General features: G+C 35.4%; 1 protein-coding gene across 1 annotated transcript in view; it reads left to right on the top strand.

Annotated features, from left to right (window-relative positions):
• Positions 1–22267, top strand: part of LOC128234946 (uncharacterized) — a 31128-nt gene that overhangs the window by 6875 nt on the left and 1986 nt on the right. The window contains exon 2 of the mRNA XM_052949597.1: positions 20307–21197. Within this exon, the coding sequence (XP_052805557.1) occupies positions 20307–21197 (891 nt within the window). The remainder of the gene's footprint in view (positions 1–20306; positions 21198–22267) is intronic.

The following is a 22267-nucleotide window of genomic DNA, read 5'->3' on the forward strand; positions in this document are numbered from 1 at the left end:
AGCAGGGAACGGACCGGTAATGACCATTGTGGCTGTGTATTCCATCCGTTATCTCATGTAATGAAGACATGAGTTGCTTCCAGCTGGGGTTCCGGGCCATTGTTTGTGAAATCCTCGCTCACATTGTTTGAACTGCCTTCCTATTGATTGATGTATTACTTGATACCGGTGAATAGTTGTGGTATTTCATATGTGTCATTTTTCACACATACAATGTATGGGAAATACCTCTTGACGAATGAATAAAGATATATTTTGCCACAAAAACAAAAACCTTGCTAGGTTCTGCTTACGAGCTGTGTGTTTCCCGTTTAACTTTGATGTTGTTGTTGTTGTCGTCGTCGATGTTGTTATTGTGCAGTGATGTTTTCGACGTGACTCATTACCGTTTTATAATCATCTGAGATTGTAAACATAGCTATGCAGCAGTGTTTCGTTTGGTAAACCTAACTTTTATTTCATGTAGACATGCTTTATTCACACATGCGCAGAGTAACAGTACTAAATCAATTTATAACTCCACAAATGGGAGTCTGCATTAACCGACAATTATTTTAATGGTTTAATGTCTAACATCACCCTTTTATGTAGACCTCGACTGGCGTATAAACCAATTCTGCTCCGCTGCGCACACATGTTATTTCAATTTGTTTGATTATTTATTTTCTTTCTTTCAACGTCTCGAATGAATTATTCCTGCTGAAAAGCTTGTATATATTCAATTACATTGCTCATGTCTGTGTGAAATTACTTAAACCAATGTCAAAGGCCCAACAATGGTCCGCGAAGGAGACAAATGGTTTTGGTACAACATGTATGAGTAAATACCGTATTTTGTCCATTAGCAACGAGGCACGAAGATCAGACGTCCCTTGGTACCTTTGTCCAGACTTTGTGTGACTGTTTACATCAACTATTAATTTTGATGTCGGTTTACTATACTTTTGAATGTTTATGTTCTGTAATCAGATAGTGTGATGCAATACATTCTTGTATGGTGAATTTAATGTCTCTCCGTTTCCGGTTCTCAGATGAAACAAACAAGGAGTTTTTAAAATGCAAGATGTCTAATGTCGATATGATTTGTTGTAGTTGTCAAACTATGTGACTAAGTGCATGGCCGTTTTTAAGCCAGCGCTTTCCTCAACATGTTGGTTTATGTTTCAATTGTAATTATTGATGTTCAGTCATAAAACTGTATGATCTAATATGTGAACATCATAATCGCTGCACCGAAGTATGTATGGGCAACGTTTACAGACCAGAGTTCAGGTTTCCGTCGCCTGTTTGCCGAACAGACGTTATTTCCTCGAGGCATTTTATCTAGAAATTACGTTGAAATGTTAAGAGTTGGGGTTATAAACTAGACAACGCCGATCGGTTAAGGTTGTAATTTAGGACAACCTATACATTGCCTAAATGACCTAGGGTATCCAGACAGCCCCAAAGGCAATGAGATAAAACTATCCAGACAGCCCCAAAGGCAAAGAGATAAAACTATCCAGACAGCCCCAAAGGCAATGACATTAAACTATCCAGACAGCCCCAAAGGCAATGAGATAAAACTATCCAGACAGCCCCAAGGAAAATGAGATAGTACTATCCATACAGCCACAATGACAATAAGATAGTACTATCCATACAGCCACAATGACAATAAGATAGTACTATCCATACAGCCACAATGACAATAAGATAGTACTATCCATACAGCCACAGTGACAATAAGATAGTACTATCCATACAGCCACAATGACAATAAGATAGTACTATCCAGACAGCCCCAATGACAATAAGATAGTACTATCCATACAGCCCCAATGACAATAAGATAGTACTATCCATACAGCCCCAATGACAATAAGATAGTACTATCCATACAGCCCCAATGACAATAAGATAGTACTATCCATACAGCCCCAATGACAATAAGATAGTACTATCCAGACAGCCCCAATGACAATAAGATAGTACTATCCAGACAGCCCCAATTACAATAAGATAGTACTATCCATACAGCCCCAATGACAATAAGATAGTACTATCCAGACAGCCACAGTGACAATAAGATAGTACTATCCATACAGCCCCAATGACAATAAGATAGTAATATCGAGACAGCCCCAAGGACAATAAGATAGTACTATCCATACAGCCCCAATGACAATAAGATAGTACTATCCATACAGCCACAATGACAATAAGATAGTACTATCCATACAGCCCCAATGACAATAAGATAGTACTATCCAGACAGCCCCAATGACAATAAGATAGTAATATCGAGACAGCCCCAAGGACAATAAGATAGTACTATCCATACAGCCCCAATGACAATAAGATAGTACTATCCATACAGCCCCAATGACAATAAGATAGTAATATCGAGACAGCCCCAAAGACAATAAGATAGTACTATCCATACAGCCCCAATGACAATAAGATAGTACTATCCATACAGCCACAGTGACAATAAGATAGTACTATCCATACAGCCCCAATGACAATAAGATAGTACTATCCAGACAGCCCCAATGACAATAAGATAGTACTATCCATACAGCCACAACGACAATAAGATAGTACTATCCATACAGCCCCAATGACAATAAGATAGTACTATCCAGACAGCCCCAAGGACAATAAGATAGTACTATCCAGATAGCCCCAAGGACAATAAGATAGTACTATCCATACAATCCGATGGCTTAAAGATATTAAGTATCGTCCATGACAGCTCTTGTAGGATACGCTCATCCCAATCCGAGCGTATGGTGTTTTGCGGAAACGAGGTTTGATTAAATCATGTTTGTAGGAAGTTGAGGATTGAGCACTGTGTTTTGTGGAGGTGGTAGTTCGTATTATCAAAGCGACATTTCTTCCGGTCTAAACGTCTGTTCATGATTTACGTGGCTATTTTTGTACCTTTTCATCGCTCGCAATCCAACACCATAAAAATGCATCGAATTCCAAATGTAGTGTACGTGCCCAGGTGATGAGACGGCAACTATATTGCCATAAAGCTTTACGCTAACTTATCCATGTCGTAAAATGTTCATAAACAGCTTGACATTCAACTAAAGGCATTGTTATAACTGGTGTAGTTATTTCGATTACGTTTTGTGACACCGATTGATTTTGTAGGTGTCAGAGTGTGTTCATGCAGCTGTTTTCCATTATTTCCCGACCGTTTTAGTGTTTGATCACTAAAGAAGTATAATTAGACATCATTAATAATTCATCATGATTATCTACAATACCTACAGTTAAGGGGACATTTGTCATTGCCATTATAGCTTAATGACTTAAAAGTTAAGCTATATACGCCACCGACATTGTAATTCAAATTATTGTAAAAATAGTAGAGAGATTAGCACAGTCGATTATAATGCAATTATCTTTAGGACATTATTATAACTACAATACTGTCTGTCAAGTTTTTACTTTCGACGGAATCAAGTGGGGGCTTATTCAAGTTATTGCATTTTCAAAGAAAGCGTTGCTTTAAAATTAATGTACATTAACAAACAGAGATGTCTAGTCATACAGCAGTGGCAAAAAACGAAAATCCATAGGTTTGAGAATGGAAATATAGAAATATTATCTTAATATTCTATAAAATCATTATGGTTTGCAAAAGGTATGAAACTTAAGGCTGTCATAAAAAGGAAGTTCACATTCCGATATCCGGTCTTTTGTCAGAGGACACATTAAAGTTCCAAAATCGCACAAACGTTTACGGCTCCCTTTTCATTGGACACCTGTGCTCCGATGGACATAAATTCGACTTGAGTAGTGTGCTCGCGAACATCCACCCATATTTTCTAAATATGAACGCTCTAAAATGATGCGGAGAATAAAAGCACAACAATCCAAAACGTCCTCTATTTATTTTCACAATTTTCACACAATAATCCTTGTTAATTCGCTCTGAGGAGGATTAAGGTTTCGGATTACCGCAGCCAGCTTTACAGGACTTAGTCAAATGATATTTGAAAACCCATAGAAATTTAAATATTTGCTTTAACTACTTTACAAAATTGCTCTAAAGCTATTCAAGTTTTATATAATGGAGTAATGTTTCAAAAATGTGATTTAACTGTGGTATCAAATGTCCATGGAAGGTGTTTAGTGTTCTACAGTCTTACCGCCCTGGAGGCCAGACCGCTGGGTCCTCTTTCATGGTCGTGTTTACTATCAGATTCATCTTTGAGTTCCTCGTTATTTTCTCCTAAATTTTGAATTTAAGTATGTTTTCTGTCCTTTCGTCTGTTTACTCTAGTGTGAGTGTGATCCGACGAGCTTAAAGGAACTTGTTCAGAGACTTTATGGTAGAAACGATTTTTGAAAATTGTTCAAATTGAGTACAGTCGAACCCCGTTGGCTCGAACTCCCAGGGACCGGCGAAAATACTTCGAGCGTCGGAATATTCGAGCTAAGCGAGATTGTTAACCTTTAGTATAAGGAAATCGGTCCTCTAAATCAAGTTCGAGCCAAAGAGGAATTCGAGCCAAGCGAGTTCGAGCCAACGGGTTTCGACTGTAATTGTAAAATGGGGCTTTATATAGAATCATGGCTGTCTTTTTTAAACTTTCTTTTACGAATAAACACCAAACATCAACTGGTGGACATTCATTTGAACTGAATATTGTAAAACAAAGCCTAAAATATATGAGTTTTCAGTAGCGTTGCTAACGCTTTTCGGCGAAACAGAGCGTTTTCTGTCACATTATTAAATAGCTATCAACAATCTTTTTTTGAACTTCTTATCATGTTTTAGCATCGAAACATTATTTTTAAATTTTGCTCCAATTTATTGTTTCGATGTCTGACCCTATCAAACATAAACAAGTCCCTTTAATGCTTTGCAAAATTCTCCTGTGTGCGATACGTTTGCTTTTTCAAGATCGCTTTTATCTGTATCTGTGTTTTCAAACAAGGTATTGTTACGTTTCTGTATTTTATATTTCAATGACCTTTAGCATGAGACATTCTTTTTCTTGTGAAACTTGGTAACAAATTATGTATCAGTCTCATTTATTTCCTTTAACGACCTTTCGGACATTTGCTATTATCGTGTTAAGGTAGAAACAGTTCTTTGAGCTCAGCACGTTTGCAACATGCTGATATAAAGCTATTTGCATGCATAGCACACGGGTGTGTTAGGTACTTGTTTACTTTTGATAGAACTTCTTTCATTATGTTAAACAATTACAGAGACTTATAATTACATTACAATTCCCATTGTCATTGCACGCGAGGCATACCGCCGGCATTCAGGGAGCAGCCGGTTGTTTATTGTTACATGGGTTCGCCCAGAGATAGTAGAAACCGCCGGGTATCATTGTCAGTGAGTTTTCTTTACGAGTTTCGCCTTTGTTTAAACAAAGAATGTATAGTAAATTGAACTGAAGGAATGTTCGTAAATGTTAAATGTTATTGTACATGATAATATAGAAATAAAGGGACAATTGATACCCTTACGCCCTGGTCATTAGTGTATCACCTCCATCGTTGATGTTGTCTTTCTTTTTGCACGGGTAAGATGAGTTAAACCTATGACATCTTATGAAAGAGATGTTGAGTTTTATTGTAGAATTTACCAAGGGATTTGGGGCCAAATATTTTTCTTTCATTTTTTTTTAGAACAAAACCAATCAGAAATCTTGATCGGTAAAGATATTAGTCCAAAGTCGAGGCTCTCTAGAGATAAAGATTCTCTTCCTTTCTCTGGAACGTCTGGTATTGTCTTTGTGTTTAAAATGATATAAATCGCTGCTTTTCAGCTGATTTGAAATGGAAATGATAACATTTCAGTTGTTGACGTGTTGTTCTTGTGTACAGATGAGTACGATAACACACGCTCAACCTTAACATATTGTAAAGTTCCTCGACAATGTTGGTGCTGAGTCAACAACAAATAACTCTACCAGAACGTCGCACGAGCTGCATGTCTTACTGTGAGAAATGCCTTCGTTTGTTTTAGTCTGTTTGCCTTTATTTGATGTTCCAGCGTCTATAAAGAAAGATGTTTTGATGTTGCAGTTTATCGCCATATCCTTCAATACCTGCTGTGTTCGTCAACTATGTTGACGCCAAGGCCATATTTTTCAGCCGACTACCTGCTGTGTCCGTCAACTATGCTGACGCCAATGATTGCCATTTTGCCACACACTTGTATAGTAGCGTTTGTTGTGTTTTTGTGAACGCGGTGGTGATGATGGAATTTGTGCGTTAGAGTGAAGGTAGTGGTGTAAAGGGTTCATGCACCATGTCAAATAGTGTTGTCTTGTATTTCTGTTTCTGTGAAGTATCTCTGTTTCTTACAATTATGTCTGTTTCGGTCTGGTATGGTCGCCGCTGTCTTTAATGTTATCCTCTATGTCTGTTTCTATCTTTTAAATATGTTTCTTTCGTGTTTGTCGGTTTCTGTCTCGTATGCCTGCTATTGTTTTGTATGGTGTCTTGTATGTCTGCTGTTGTCTTGTATGTTGTATTGTATGTCTGCTGTTGTCTTATATGTTGTCTTTTATGCCTGCTTTTTTGTATGTTGCATTGTATGTCTGCTGTTGTCTTGTGTGTTGTCTTATATGTCTGCTGTTGTCTTGTATGTTGTCATGTATGTCTGCTGTTGTTGTGTATGTTGTCTTGTATGTCTGCTTTTGTTTTGTATGTTGTCTTGTATGTCTGCTGTTTTCATGTATGTCTGCTGTTGACTTGTATGTCTGCTGTTGTTTAGTATGTTGTGTTGTATGTCTTCTGTTGTTTAGTATTTTGTCTTGTATGTCTGCTGTTGTTTTGTATGTTGTCTTGTATGTCTTCTGTTGTTTTGTATGTCTGGTGTTGATTTGTATGTCTTATGTTGTCTTGTATGTCTGCTGTTGTTTTGTATGTTGTCTTGTATGTCTTCTGTTGTATTGTATGTCTGCTTTTGTTTTGTATGACTGCTGTTTTTTGTATGTCTGCTGTTGTTTTGTATGTTTGCTGTTGTATTGTGTGTTGTCTTGTATGTCTGCTGTTGTCTTGTATGTCTGCTGTTGTCTTGTATGTCTGCTGTTGTCTTGTATGTTGTCTTGTATGTCTGCTGTTGTATTGTATGTCTGCTGTTGTTGTGCATGTCTGCTGTTGTCTTGTATGTCTGCTGTTGTATTGTATGTTGTCTTGTATGTCTGCTGTTGTTTTGTATGTTGTCTTGTATGTCTGCTGTTGTTTTGTATGTCTGCTGTTGTTTTGTATGTTGTCTTGTATGTCTGCTGTTGTTTTGTATGTTGTCTTGTATGTCTGCTGTTGTATTGTGTGTTGTCTTGTATGTCTGCTGTTGTTTTGTATGTTGTCTTGTATGTCTGCTGTTGTTTTGTATGTTGTCTTGTATGTCTGCTGTTGTATTGTGTGTTGTCATGTTTGTCTGCTGTTGTTTTGTATGTTGTCTTGTATGTCTGCTGTTGTATTGTGTGTTGTCTTGTATGTCTGCTGTTGTTTTGTATGTTGTCTTGTATGTCTGCTGTTGTTTTGTATGTTGTCTTGTATGTCTGCTGTTGTATTGTGTGTTGTCATGTTTGTCTGCTGTTGTTTTGTATGTTGTTCTGTACCTTTGTTGTTGTCTTGTATCTATGTTGCAGAATGCGTGTTGAACTTTTGCCGTTGATCATTTTGCATTTTACACACAACATTGTGTACGTATTTGGACATTAAGTTGTTACAAAATGCACAACGTAATCGAAACATTATTATATATCGAGACAAATATTTCTTGAAAATAGTCCACCTCTAAGTCTTTTTTTTTTCGGAAGCGACGCCATTGCGGCCGTGAAAGGCCCTATCGATCATCCTCTGTGAGAACCCGGCTGAACAAATAGCTAGGGCGGGCTTGTTAGTCTTTATTTGGGCAGAACGATTTGATAGATTGATTTCCGATCAGGAGGCCCAGTACAGCTGCACACATTTCATGATATTTGTATTCCTCGGTGGTTGCGGTTGTCTTAAGCAGTTAATGTTGAGTAATTGTGCATTATCTGGTGTCGATATTAAGACTGTGCTCTGTTGCTCTAGTATTACTAGAGTAAAATTTATCGTGGTGACGTTCTCTCATTGTTTTTTAACTGTGATTGCGTGGTGTACGGTTATTAGTAGAATGTATTAAGTTTCTATAAACATACGGATTACTTTGAAGGTTAATCTTAAAACTTTTGTTTGAGTTAATCAGTTTATCACCGGTTCCAGTAGGATAGGTTTTTGTGCGTTTGCTGTTTTATAGTTGTCACTGTGCTTAAGGGCTATTGAAAGGGATATGGTTTCAATCGAGAGTCAAAACTATGAACAATTCAGTGACAACAATTTCTCGCATTTATAGTAGCAGAATTAGCGGAGGGTTTAAGCAATTTCTTTGATTTATATGACTTTATTATTATTAATAATAGGACGGACAAATGGCCTACCTTAAACCTGTGTATTAAGAAGGCAGTATTTAATACATCGCTTATCACTGTTTACAGCGGCTAAATTATTTGTTTGACAGCTGAAGATTGGAACTTTATTGCAAATAAGTGAAAAGTGTTTCAAACGTTAAACATTTAAGATCGTTTTCATGAGTGCTTTAAGTGTCGTAAATACTGATGTCGACCAAATGTTTTTGATAGTATGTGATAGTTTGATCTTTCCTTGGATTTAACAATTTATTTTATGTTACCACTTTCCGGATGTTGTACCAAACAGGAATATTTTACGGTGAGTAATAAAATACAGATATGCATTTTACAGAAATAACAGGCAATAAAATTGTTATCTTAATTTACACCTATCCTTCTATAAATAACATGTGGTTTTAATGGAGACAAAATGCATTCGACTTTCGAGTGTTTTATTTGGGTATTAAAGGCGCACACTCAAGGTTTATACAAACAAATGTTTTTAATTTTAAAACAGTATCATTGTTAACTCACTGGACGTTAATGATACAAAAATGCATTTTATTTAGGTACCGAAAAAATATTATTTAATAGCTCCGTTGCTTCAATTCCACAGTTAAAAAAGCGCCAGAATCATCAATAATTTTTATCTGTTCCTATATCACACGCATTTTTTGTTTGTTTGGATCTTTAAAGTCAAATGAGTTTTACACGAGAATGCATTTAAATGATTTTCATTTATAAAATCTAGGCATCAAACTATGTTGTGCGCCTTTAAAGTATTAAACGATCGAAATAAATTCTTTTGTAGAGAATAAAAAAATATTATTTAGAAGTATTATATTTTAAAAAACTACAATGTGATCATTTTTTGTCTTATTTTATCAAGTAATTGTCAAGGTTTATTCAACATGCACCTGCTCCCTCTGTCTGGTTTTGTATCGTCAAATGCATAAAACACGTGCGTCTAAATAAAGATATTGTGAAAGAAAAAGAATGTGAACAATGCTTAATTAATTAATTACCAAATTAAGGAGGGCGTTGAAACACGTCGATTTAGGAAAACACCTTAAACAGTAACGTTACAGAATTAAGATATAGGAAATCTTAACAAAGAGATAATGCATTCTAAAAAGGTTTATCTTAAAAGAAGGTGTAGTGCTTTATCATTATTCAAATATTGTCGTTTTTCATTTCACAAGCGAGAAGAAATGTCTAATTGTAAGTATTGTTGAGTGCACACGCAACCTATCGAAACCTGCATTTCCTTGTGAGTGTATAGCGTCATTGTTTACTTAAGGTTAACCTGGTTTGAAGATAAATGAGGTATTTCATTCTACACTGTACTTAAGGTATCTGATGGACACCTCAAGATTTCAGTCTTTTTAATCTTGTCACTGGCCGTAATGTTAAATTTAAATGGTTGATGACCCAATATAATGTTTTTTTCATTTTAAAAGATATTATTTTCCGACTACTTCACTAGTAATATGTACAATAAGTGACAGAAAATACATTACAGATTAAGTAATATCAGTTGTGATTTTTGTCAATTATTTTAACTGAAATCAGACATGGAACAACCGATTGTTCAATGTTTCATGGTCAAAACAGCGTTTTTGCAATATTTGTATCCGTAGAAGATTTACATATTTCTCCTCTAAACATCAATATACGTCGAATACCTTAATTAACAAATCTTAAACATCCTAATTTTATTTCGAAAGTATAAGATATGGATCGTGGTAGTCAATACATTGCATACGATTTGATTAATAAACTATTTCATTAATCTTATTAAGCAGCTAATCTTCAAACAATAGTTTAATTTAATAGGTATTATCATTGTGAAAGTAGATAGGAATTTAAAGTTTGATAAATACGGGAGCCATTTCATGCTATATAAGATTCACAAGTCCTTTAAGACGGCTAAGTGCCAGTTGTGTTGACAAAGTTCCTCCAGTTGAGCTAATTGACTTCGTTTGAAGGACTAATTTCTTGAAATATAACGAAATCAAATAAACAACGCAGATCTTATCAAATTCTCTCACTGTAATTTATTTATTGAAGACACAAATTTGCTTTATAGATAGTATGTTGTCAAATATGTCATGAATGATTTATTCGACAAGCTATTATTGTAAGCTAGTTTGTTAAGATGAGGATAAATTATGCATTGAACAATGAGTGACATTATATTTCGAACTATCACACTCTAATATCTGTGATTGAGAATCAATTTGAAGACACTCTGTATGTTACTCTCACTTTCTAACTTTCTAATTCACTTTTATTGATGAGCAATTACGTCAACTAGCGCTTGATAAAATCTTAAGTTTAAGGACACCCGTTATTATGCTTTCTCATACAAGTAACTTATTGTTTGGACAACTATTTATACAAAATAGTATAAATAATTTATTACCTTTTTATCATTTATTTATTAAACTGTACTCAAACTCAAAATCAGTTTATTGCATGAAACATATTAGCATGGTTAAAGCAAATACAACTTCAACAAAGTCGTGAAAATAAAGTAATCAATAACAAACATATGTTTTTGGTGTTTCAGATAATAACTAGACTTGTTTTGCTTTCAAATAACGCATTCAGATACAGACCGTACCCATATCATTCATACAATCAATATGAGCATTTGTTATAATGTTCCCACTCGGCTCAATATACAACGAACACTACATGGACAACCCCAGTAGTCGAAAATACAAAAAATAAATAAACCCTACTTAGAGGCACAAGGCAAGGGCCCATACGACAATGAACTAGAGACACAGACGACAATGAACTAGAGACGCAGACGACAATAAACTAGAGACGCAGACGACAATGAACTAGAGACGCAGACGACAATGAACTAGAGACACAAAAACACACCACATACATTAATATAAACACCACATAACCTGTACACTCACGTTCTTTGATCATAGAAATTGCAATTTAAACGTCCAAATTCTCAGGTTGTAAATTAAGAAGTCGTACAAATACAGCAGCTGGATCTATAAATGGACCAAATGTAAACAAATCATTCCGTCTTATCGCTCAATGTTCCAGTAGCCCCAGAGAAGACAAAGATTAGCAGCCCAAGTGGCCGGGATTAGAGGTGTATTGTGGCTTTATTGACTCGTTACATGGTCTGGTACGGAATGATTGAGAGAGAAATCCCGTCAATGCTCCAACCACCCAGTTATCAGGACTATTTAAGTGCATAAATGTTCTGGTATTTTTCTCTAAATGTTGGCATTAAAATAAAAACAGACAGCAATCTTGGACCATTCATGAAAGCTTAATCACTATGATGATCGATAGACGTGTTATGCAATAATCTAAAACGACCTAATAAAAGTCTGAATAAACTTCCAATTTTCCTTGCGAAGTCATCTTCAAACTCCCTTTCTACCGATCATTAGAATTTTATTTACTATGTGTAACTTAACCGCAGTTGGAACATTGGAATTTTATCTATTTATGGGATGATTAAGAAACGTAACAAAAATGTTTGACCTCAATAATACTAGTTTCAGAGTTATCAGTGTGGAGGACTGCCATTCCTGAGATATGAAAAATGATTTAGAGTAAAACTTTGTGGAATCCCCCCAATGACAAGACAATCCGTAGGTGACAGTTGTAGAAGGAAAATCGAAATTGTAAATTTTCAACTTAACGCTGGGACCAATAACAATCCTACTCCCAGCTGTACTGAAATGCAGCAGCCAAACTAAGTTCAAGGCCTGTGTACATACTAGTAATGATTTGAACAGAACATAGTTCTTAGCATTCATATATCTGTTTTGTGTTGTTAGATTTTAAACTCGTCATTGAAAAAGTTCAATTTTCTGCATTAACTGCTGAAGAAGCCATATGTAGCGTTAGGGTTTAGACGGCCATAACTTTAGCACAATAAAGATATTTTGCTATAAAAACATAAGTGACCACAATTCAAACAGTGTGTTTGTAATTCGCTGTCTGAGAAAGCATGAGTATTCAGTTTGAAATGTCCAAACCCGCCCATGCACAATACGTGCAGTGTGTCAAATCAGAAATGTCGCATCGCATGAAGACTCTAAGTAAACTAGTGGTGATTCAATTATCGCTAAAACATACAGTCTTTATTTTATTAAAAAATGTCTATGGGGCTAAATAGAAAATATATTATGCAAATTTGAGATACCTAGTCATGATAACACAGTCGGTTTCACCAATACAGATGCTATCATTCCAATAAATATAATCGGAAATACCCAGCAGCTAGAATAATCAAAATCCGTGAAATGAACCATTTACAGGTAAACTAACCACAAGCGACACGATAACCAACAACAACAATGGTGTTACTGTACGGTTTGGGGATAAAAGGTGTGTCTGTAGATTTAGAAGCTGACAATGGGAAGGGATGTTTTGATAACAAGGAACAGGCGGAAGATAAACACACTGAAACCGGTTTTGAGTACGTAACTTGTTTGAATCAGATGGGGGATTAAGATGTGATCGGTTATGACGAGGGTCATGGGATGGAACGAATTAGTTGCGATAGGTGAACAAAACATGAACTAGGTGGCATATAACCATGTACCCCAAACCCGAAAACTGATATGTTGATGTCAGCATTATTGACAACTGCAAGCTTTTCTCATTCACATAACTGAATTAATCTTAGTATCTGAACTGATAATTATGAGTACTCGAAATGATTCTTATTTGAACATTGTAAACATGCAACAAGTACTTATCCACATATCTGAAATACGTCTGGGTAATCAAGTCCCCCACATATGCCAAGGTTGCGAAGATGGAAGACTGGTTTGACACTGACAACGAGTCAAGTGGATGAATAGATGTCTGTCAAAGACGAAACTGTCAACTAGGGGTTATGAGTGACAGGTAAGGAATTTCTGCACTGGTTTGCGTACGAAATAATGAAAACTGACGCATGTGATTTTTGATTTCTTTCTAAACTATTGCAAAAATATATGTGATGGTTCATGGTCCATATTTTCTTAATGAAGATGTCAGGGCGGTGCAGTGTAAGTGGTGTATAATTGATAGGTTTGGTTACACAGAAAACAAGCACAATAGCGTCCATTAGCATGAAAGCGTGGTGAATATTTGTACAAAATTACACTGGAATTAGTTTCTTTCACGGAGCGTGTGCTATTTGGCTGTAGATCTACTCTGAATAAAAAGTAACTTGTCATTGTGTATTTCCTTGATTATATCAATGATTCTGAATTCCTAGGCCTTTTAAATGGAAATTAATTGGACACTTTAAATATAGATGTATTATTAGCAATATTTATCCCTATATAAACTATTGTTATTGATTGTATTGGTCTGGTTCAGCTTAGTGAACCTTAGCATAATCCAGGCATTGAAGCTGCTGATGATAGCACTCAAGATATGGTAAAAGTAACATCAACAGGCATGTTCAATGGAATATGCTTTGTTAAATCACGTATCAAGTTCGACCTTATTACATGATCGGGGCTTCATGTTGTTGTATTGACGGAATCATTTCTAGCTGAACAGTGTAGAAGATCGACAGTGATTGATTGTTAGTAAACTATTGACAGAAAACATTGTTTTATTTAGTGAAATAATTACCCAAAAACTATTTCGTGTTTTCATCCCAAACTTTGCAATTCTCCTTTTCAACATCGTATGGACGAACTTTAGCGGAAATAATGAAAAGTAAGTTTAAACATTTGATACTTAACTAACAATGTGACTAATGGTTTTTCTTTTTCAATATTCCCTTGTAGTATCCATTACTGTTCAAAACATCAAAGTGGGCTTCATTCAACCCACCTTTTGTTGCACGTGTACAGAGATACTTTGAATTCTTTAGCAAATACTTGTGATTTAAATTGAAATAGGGACAGCATAATGTCGACAAGTTGTAAATCAATGTTCACATGTCACTGTAACAGAGATGTATTTACCGAAATCGATCGAAATCAGTGGATTTATGGAAATGTTCGGATGCGTAGGATTAAAGGCTGGTGAATATAGCTCATTGAACGTGAATAATAGCACATCATTAATAGTGAATGTTCGAAATTGAAATGTAATGGATCGCACAGATCTCCTAAATAAGAATGTGCAGGATTTAATGTTTTTTTTAGTGTATATATGATCAAAAGTAATTTGTGAATTAAAGACCCAAAGTTCGAGATTGAGTAATGCTGTTTGAAATGGTTCAAGAGATTTAGTTTCTATATATCTTTGCGTCTATATATAGAAACCGAGAGTAAAAAAAAAAAACTCCATTGTTTTGTTTGACAATATCTTTTTAAGGAACTGTAAAAAAAAAATTCATTCCTCATTAGAATCTGAATCCCTGTGAGGTAAATAAACACGTGTCAGCATGATTTAGATGTCAGCATCATGCGCTCGTGTGTTTTGTATTTTTGTTTTCAGATAAAATATTATTTCAAAAGCACCCACGAGCATAAGCCCAGGGCTTCAGTTACTTCCAACTCTGTGGCAGTATGTGGTTATAATGACTTAACAATCTGCTTTTAGAAATGCGATATTTTCTTCTCAAATACCGTCCTAATTCAATATTTACCCTCGTCATCACAATAAAGAGCCCGGATGAATTGGTAAGAATAATTACTAGCTCCGTATTGCCGCAAATTTTGTGTAAACATTTGACAAAAATTCAATAATAAGAAAATTACATTTTTCATTTGCAAGTTAATAAAGGGCCTTTATTGCGGCTGTTTACCCACTCGCTTAATACAACAATTACAAGCATTTTTCATCTCAAATTTACACGATTGGTATTAAATTTCATTGAAATTTCATTTTCTGTCGCCACGCCACGATTGGAACCTACATATTCTTATTTGAACAAAAGCTGCACATAAAATTCTGGTTTCAATTTACATTTTTTTGCGCAATTTTGAGACTTGAGAGTATTATATTTCAGTAATTGTTATAAAGCATGCATTAATTTGATTCTTCCTGCTTAATTTTGACATCATTGAAACTACGTTTACAACCCAAGTTATGTAAGGTCAAATTATGACCTTAACACTCGTATAATTGTACCGAATCAGATGAGACAAAACAGTGGTAGTTATGTTCTCTTTTTATTGAGCAAAACAATAACCACTTGAACCAGTATTTGCAAATGTTAACATTTTTCTTTCAACTATATATCATACTAAACATTACCCCAGTTTGCTTGCTCTATCAGATCTGTAAAATCATTTAATAAAGCCCATATATTAAGTTACCATCGACCACTAAAACTGTCTATTGATAAAATTAACTTTCCGATATGTCCAATATTGGTTTATAAGTTAATTATTAGCGGCCGAAGGCGAATGATACTTTATGACCATTGGCTTATACATAATTTACTGCGCTGCTAATAATTTGTCATTGATAAAATCTTTGGTCTTTTAGTTGTCCAGCTTTGTAAAACATGGTGCAATTTGTATTAGATCAGTCTCGCGATGATTCGTCTGTCGGTCCCTTCGCACGTGTGACTGTGGCTTTGTATTAGATCTGTCTCGCCATGGTTCGTCTGTCAGTCCTTTCGCACGTGTGACCGTGGCTTTGTATTAGATCAGCCTCGCCATGGTTTGTCTGTCAGTCCCTTCGCACGTGTGACTGTGGCTTTGTATTAGGTCAGTCTCGCGAAGGTTCGTCTGTCAGTCTCTCCGCACGTGTAAGTGTGGCTTTGTCAGTCTCGCGATGGTTCGTATGTCAGTCTTCGGACGTGTAAGTATGGCTTTGTATTAGATCAGTCTTGTGATGGTTCGTCTGTCAGTCTCTTCGCACGTGTGACTTTGGCTTTGTATTAGGTCAGTCTCGCGATGTTTGTCTGTCAGTCTCTTCGCACGTGTAAGTGTGGCTTTGTATAAGATCAGTCTCGCGATGGTTCGTCTGTCTGTCTCTGCGCACGTACGACTGTGGCTTTGTATGAGATCAGTCTCGCGATGGTTCGTCTGTCAGTCTCTGCGCACGTGTGACAGTGAATTTTTAGGTATTTCGTTTGACCATATGACCGGTCAGATCAGAAAACAAAAACAAAAACAGAACAGAACAGAACAGAACAGAACAGAACAGAACAGAACAGACCGGAATAGAATAGAATAGAATAGAATAGAATAGAATAGAATAGAATAGAATAGAATAGAACAAAACTGAAAGTGAGGCCGTTGCATGTGTATTTAAAATAAATAAAACAGAATGTGGTGTTTAGTTCTTTTTCTGGTGTGTCATTCTCATTTGCTATATTATATCAATCTTTATTAAAAAATAGTTGGGCTATATCTCGTTTTCTTTGATGGTTTGCTTTTTTCCCGTTCAGTTCATCCTTATCGAACATTTATTTTTGAAATGATGTGTGTTTGACCTCACACAATGAAATATGGAAATCAATTTGTACATTCTATTGAGTTTATTTCAGTTGAATCATATTTCTCTTTATATTGAAGTAAGCGGTCTTTATACCCCTCATTTTTGAATACAGCGTAAACGGAAAACTAACATTTAATCAGTCGTTATGATCTTAATTGAATTTTTATCCCTAATAATATGAACATTACTTTGGTATGACCAAATAAAAACATTTTCATTTCCCTTTCATTTCATCTTTTATTTTGCCAATTATTGATATTCAATCCCAACATTTTTGACATGTTTGTAGAAGTATTCAGAAAAAAACGGATCCTCAAAAATGGTAATTTCTTTTGAAGTTTCTTTTGTAGCAAACTGCTGAATTGAAAAGGGTATGTTAATCCACAAATCAACATTATTATATTGACATTTGCTGGACTATATTTACAGTAGGAAACACTTTTAATATAGTAACGTGTTATGTTTGTTTTCCGTTTATAGAAACGACTCTAATCATATCCAAATGAACTTTGGCGCCCAAATTGACCAATTATACTTTAAAGATAGCACCTGACTCATAGAAAGAGGTTCGACAGTAATCAGCAAACATAATGAATGTTATCTGGTGATTTATCACCTAATAGTGTTGGAATCCAAGTGGCTTTCGTCATAAGGTGGAAGGCTGAAAGTCATTGAATCGAACATTAAAGAACTAACGTCCAGTTTGTGTAGTCCACCTGAAAGGGAAGATTCATTAAATAAGACGAACGTGAAAAGGTTCAGGAGGAAATACGTATAAAAAATAAAGGAGTTATATTTTATAAAAATACAATACTTTTATCATGAAATACCCTGGATTTTTAGAGATAGGTAAGACAAGGGACACTTCTACATCGGTACTTACATTTAATACTGTTAATGGTTATGGTGTCGATGATGATAGTGTCATCAGATACAATATCAAACGGTTAGTTCATGTATTGAAGTATTGTTTATAGTGTCAGTGACATGTTCTCAATTTACACTCTGCATGTTTAGGGCACGTTTTTACCGTATTTAGAATATAAAATTCACTTTTATACGGCCAAATGTGCGCTGTCATTCTGATATAAAATAGGACACATCTTTGTTGATAATAAAAATGACAATGGAAATAGGGAATTAAGTCATATTTGTTTTATTCAACTTTATTATATTTTGTATGATAGCGTAAGATTTCTAAATTCAACATTCTACAGGTCTCAATCCTTTTTATAAGCAGGACTACAGATTTTTTTTTATATAAATTGAACCTGCAGTTTCATGTTGTGTTATCAATATTATATATCATATATATGTGGTTAAGGAGATGATGTACTTTGTTCAAGCCTTCATAAATTATCTGTTATCTGTAATCAATCCTTTCTGGGCGCTTGTCATCATTTATCCGATTTTCACAACTGGATTACGAATAGATTCAAACTAATTTAAATACCCAAATAAAGAAGTAATTAATGTAAAATGCGGCAATTATAGAGTGATGATTTTTTTTTTAAATGACATATGTCTTGTTAAGAGATTTTCTTTATTCAGTAGATGATTAAAAAGTCCTTATATACGACGATAAGGTTAAAGACCACTAAATGCGCGATTTTCACAACATATGATATCATGTAATAGTAGATGTAAACCTATTATGATAACGATAATTGTGTAATTTAGGATCTGTTTTTGACATGGTTGTCTCAAATATGTTCACCTTACGTTTATTACCTCTCCTTAAATATTTAATAAAAGAGTATTAGAGAATGAATTGTTGAGACACTGATGATAATATGTGTTCAAGATAGCCCAGTAATATTTTAAAGAAAAGTGACGTGCATAAAATGGATTTTAAAAAGTTTTTCAAAGAGGATTTGCCATTCAGTTATACAGTCTATTATATGTAAATATATATAAAGTGAAGTTTCTCCGTTTATTTTTTAAACATTGCTTGTACGTATACAAAATCTCTGTGAATTGATTGAATTGAATGTATTCCCTTTATTAAGAAAGGTAATGAACTTCCAACATTTTTTCGAATATCTCAGAATTTCCTTTTTACCTTATGCATGCCTTATAATTACACTTTGCATGTGCCGCGTACAACGACACAACATTATATAAACAACTACAAAATAACAACATAATAACAGCAACACCAGCAACAAAATAACCACAATGGTGACTCCTGATAAGCGTTGTTAAAACAGACAACAATTCAAATGCTACATAATGATTGATTGTATCCTTACATGAAACTGAATGCTTTGAACAAATATGAAATACATTGATAGCAGTGAGTATTTCCATGATGTAGAATACTTTGAACAAATATGAAATACATTGTTAGCAGTGTGCATTACAATGAAACAGAATCGATTCAAACAACCATTCCGAAAATGTCTTTTAAGTGAACGTATACACGCATTCAGGAAATTAACGACATGCACTTTAACGCACTCTGAACACGTCAAAGAACCAAATGATGCCTAAATTACACTATCCCTAGTGCAACTAAACATAGGTTTTCATAAACGGACATATTAAACATAATTATACGCTAAAGAATTTGAATAATTAAGGAATTACGACCCATATACATTTCGCTATTAATGGCATTTGATACTAAATTACTACTCGACCAAAAACAAAATTCAATGATTTTGCGAGTCAGTCATTCAAACAATTTAATAAATATTATCTGGGCCGATGATTATCAGACTTGACAGAAATTTGATAACAGTATAGATTTAGCATTTCAAATATGAAAGTTTGTCAATAATTATGAAACGAGCGGCAATGTTATATATTCAGTTAATTCCACTCAAAGTGACTTATGTAGTTGTTTTTTCAATGGTTTATGTGTAGAATTGCAGTATAAATTAAAGATGAAAATGGATTTCTTTATAGAATATGGTAAAACACAAAATAAACACTCTAAGGATTAGTGTTAATCTCTTAATGTGTATAAATCTTGCTCTTGATTGTTTGTTTTACATTTCTTGATCTTACGTACATAATTTTTGTTTCGGTTTTTTTTTGTTTACGGTTTATTTGTAATATAAATGTTTTTTCGTTCGTCTCGAGAGCTGATTGGATGGTGTTTGAAATAACACAGGTGCAGCGTATCAGTGTCAAGAGAGAAATACTTACTTATTAGATAACTTGTTTTCTTTCTGTAAACCTACATTGTTTTGATTGGTCAAATCAAATCCGATTTCAGTTATTAATGGTTGAAGAAAATCGGCCTGAAATTGATCAACGTCTCATTTTTCACCCCAAAACAGCATTATTCAACCTCTAACGTTATTGACGCCAATTACTGAACACGGAGGTAGGGAAGTAGTGTTCCCTGAATTGCAGTGGCGTTGACCGAAATGCCTTTAAAGGATTTTGAGAGATTCAGAAGAAGAAGTAAGATGTCAACCGGATAAATCCTTACAAGAAAATTTTGGTATTACGTACAATTTCAGATATACTCAATTTAATATTATTATATATCTTCAGATCCGTTGATAGCGGAGCACAACCATGACTCATCCTCCGGGATAGCCTCTGACGTCACGAGTTCTCACAACCAATCAACGACGAGAATGTCTACATTCAAGGGCGACAGCTCGTCAGTGTCGTCTGCTGACCACCGGTTCTCGGACTCGTCTTTTGACCGACAGTTTTCCGATTCTTCGCTATCCACAGACCGACCGTACGTCAAGAAACGTCAGGGGGACGGAAAATTCCCCTGGGCGTACACACATGGCGCGAAAGTTGCTCAGCAGAACAAGGCGAATAGAGAACGCGTGCCGTTGTCGTCTGATTCGAGCAGTGTAAACTCAGATTACCCCACCCCCGTTATTCATACGACCCAGCCTCCATCCTATGAATACCACATGCAGCTACAGAAACAGAAGCATTTCATCCACAATAATTATGAAGTACAAGACACCGACAGACTTATGTTGACCTCTAGTAAAGTGAAATACAAAGTGAGACCTTCACCTTTTGACCTGATGACTGATGACGTCATCGTGAAAATCTTCTCAAGCTTGCCAACTGACCAACTTTGTCGCTGTTCGTGTGTCTCTCAGAGATGGTACCGACTGGCATGGGACCCTTTATTGTGGAAGAAAATTGCTATAAATAGCGAAAGTGTTCATATAGACCATGCCTTAAGGTATTTGACTAAACGGTTGAGTTACAATACCCCTACTGTGTGTGTTATAGTGGAAAGGATTAATTTGAACGGTTGTGAAAAACTGACAGACAAGGGCCTACATGCAATAGCCAAGAGTTGTCCAGAGTTACGGCACTTGGAAATCCAGGGATGCGCTAACGTCACGAACGCTGCTCTATTCGAAGTGGTGTCCTACTGCGTCAACTTGGAATATCTAGACGTCACTGGTACGTAAAAATGTTACACTTTTACGTCAGTAGTGTACGTATTAATCGTTGACATTGAATAACTGATGTTAGCTTTACCTTTGTGTTGGTATCATAATGCTGCTGTTTTTCATAGTTAGATGTTTCACACACCCACCACGTAGTGGTGTGGGATCTATAGGAATCATCTTGACCCGTCCGTACGCCCATCCGTCCGTTCGTCCGTCCTTGGACATCGGCCACGTGTATTTTTCTCAATTACTCCATACGTTTTTAGGTATTGACTTAAAACTTCATAAAGATATTGATTGAGTTGATGAAACGTACTTTGCAAAAGAAACATTACGTTGTGTTTGGTATTCTTTTAGAGTTATTGCCCTTTGATTATATGCTTTATACTTATTTTTGTACTTGTCTCCACCGGGCAGTCTTGTCCGGAGCAATATGAACGGTCTGTGAGATACTGGCCTCAAATTTCATATTCATACAAACATATATCTCATTAATAACAAGTGCAGTTGACAGGAACCATAACTGTGGCTGCAGTATGTCTTAAGTTATTGCCTTTTATTATTTTATTTTTTGGTATGTTATGATTCTTATTTCTTTATAGTAGGACCATTAATTTGATTGATGCCCTTTCATCGACGTAGGGCATTAAATGAGCATACATATCGCCCAGTGATACTTCCTATTACAAGTGCGTGGTATATTGGGGGTATTAACCATATCCAGTGATAGTAATATTCATTCATTTTCACAGTAAGACTTTGGCTCATTTAAGGCATATAATATTTTCTATACATACTTCAGAGATAGATAAGAACATATTTCTATCTTTTTATTTTTGTCCCAATGAACTGTAATTGTACCTTTCTGATCGGGAATAATTTTAATGGGGTTTATGGTGGACCTTGTTACAAAAGATAACTTTGCGTGTTGTTGAATTGGTATGATTACTCTTGATTGTCCGACTGTGCTTCATACGGTCCCTTTTCAGATTCCCTAGTAAACAAAGGACTAAAATCACGCCGTAAACGTTCTATTATTTAGCTGCGACGTCGTTTTACAGTCGATTTCTGGTCAAAGAC

The sequence above is a fragment of the Mya arenaria genome, chromosome 5, assembly GCF_026914265.1.
Source record: "Mya arenaria isolate MELC-2E11 chromosome 5, ASM2691426v1".
Classification (NCBI taxonomy): Eukaryota; Metazoa; Mollusca; class Bivalvia; order Myida; family Myidae; genus Mya; species Mya arenaria.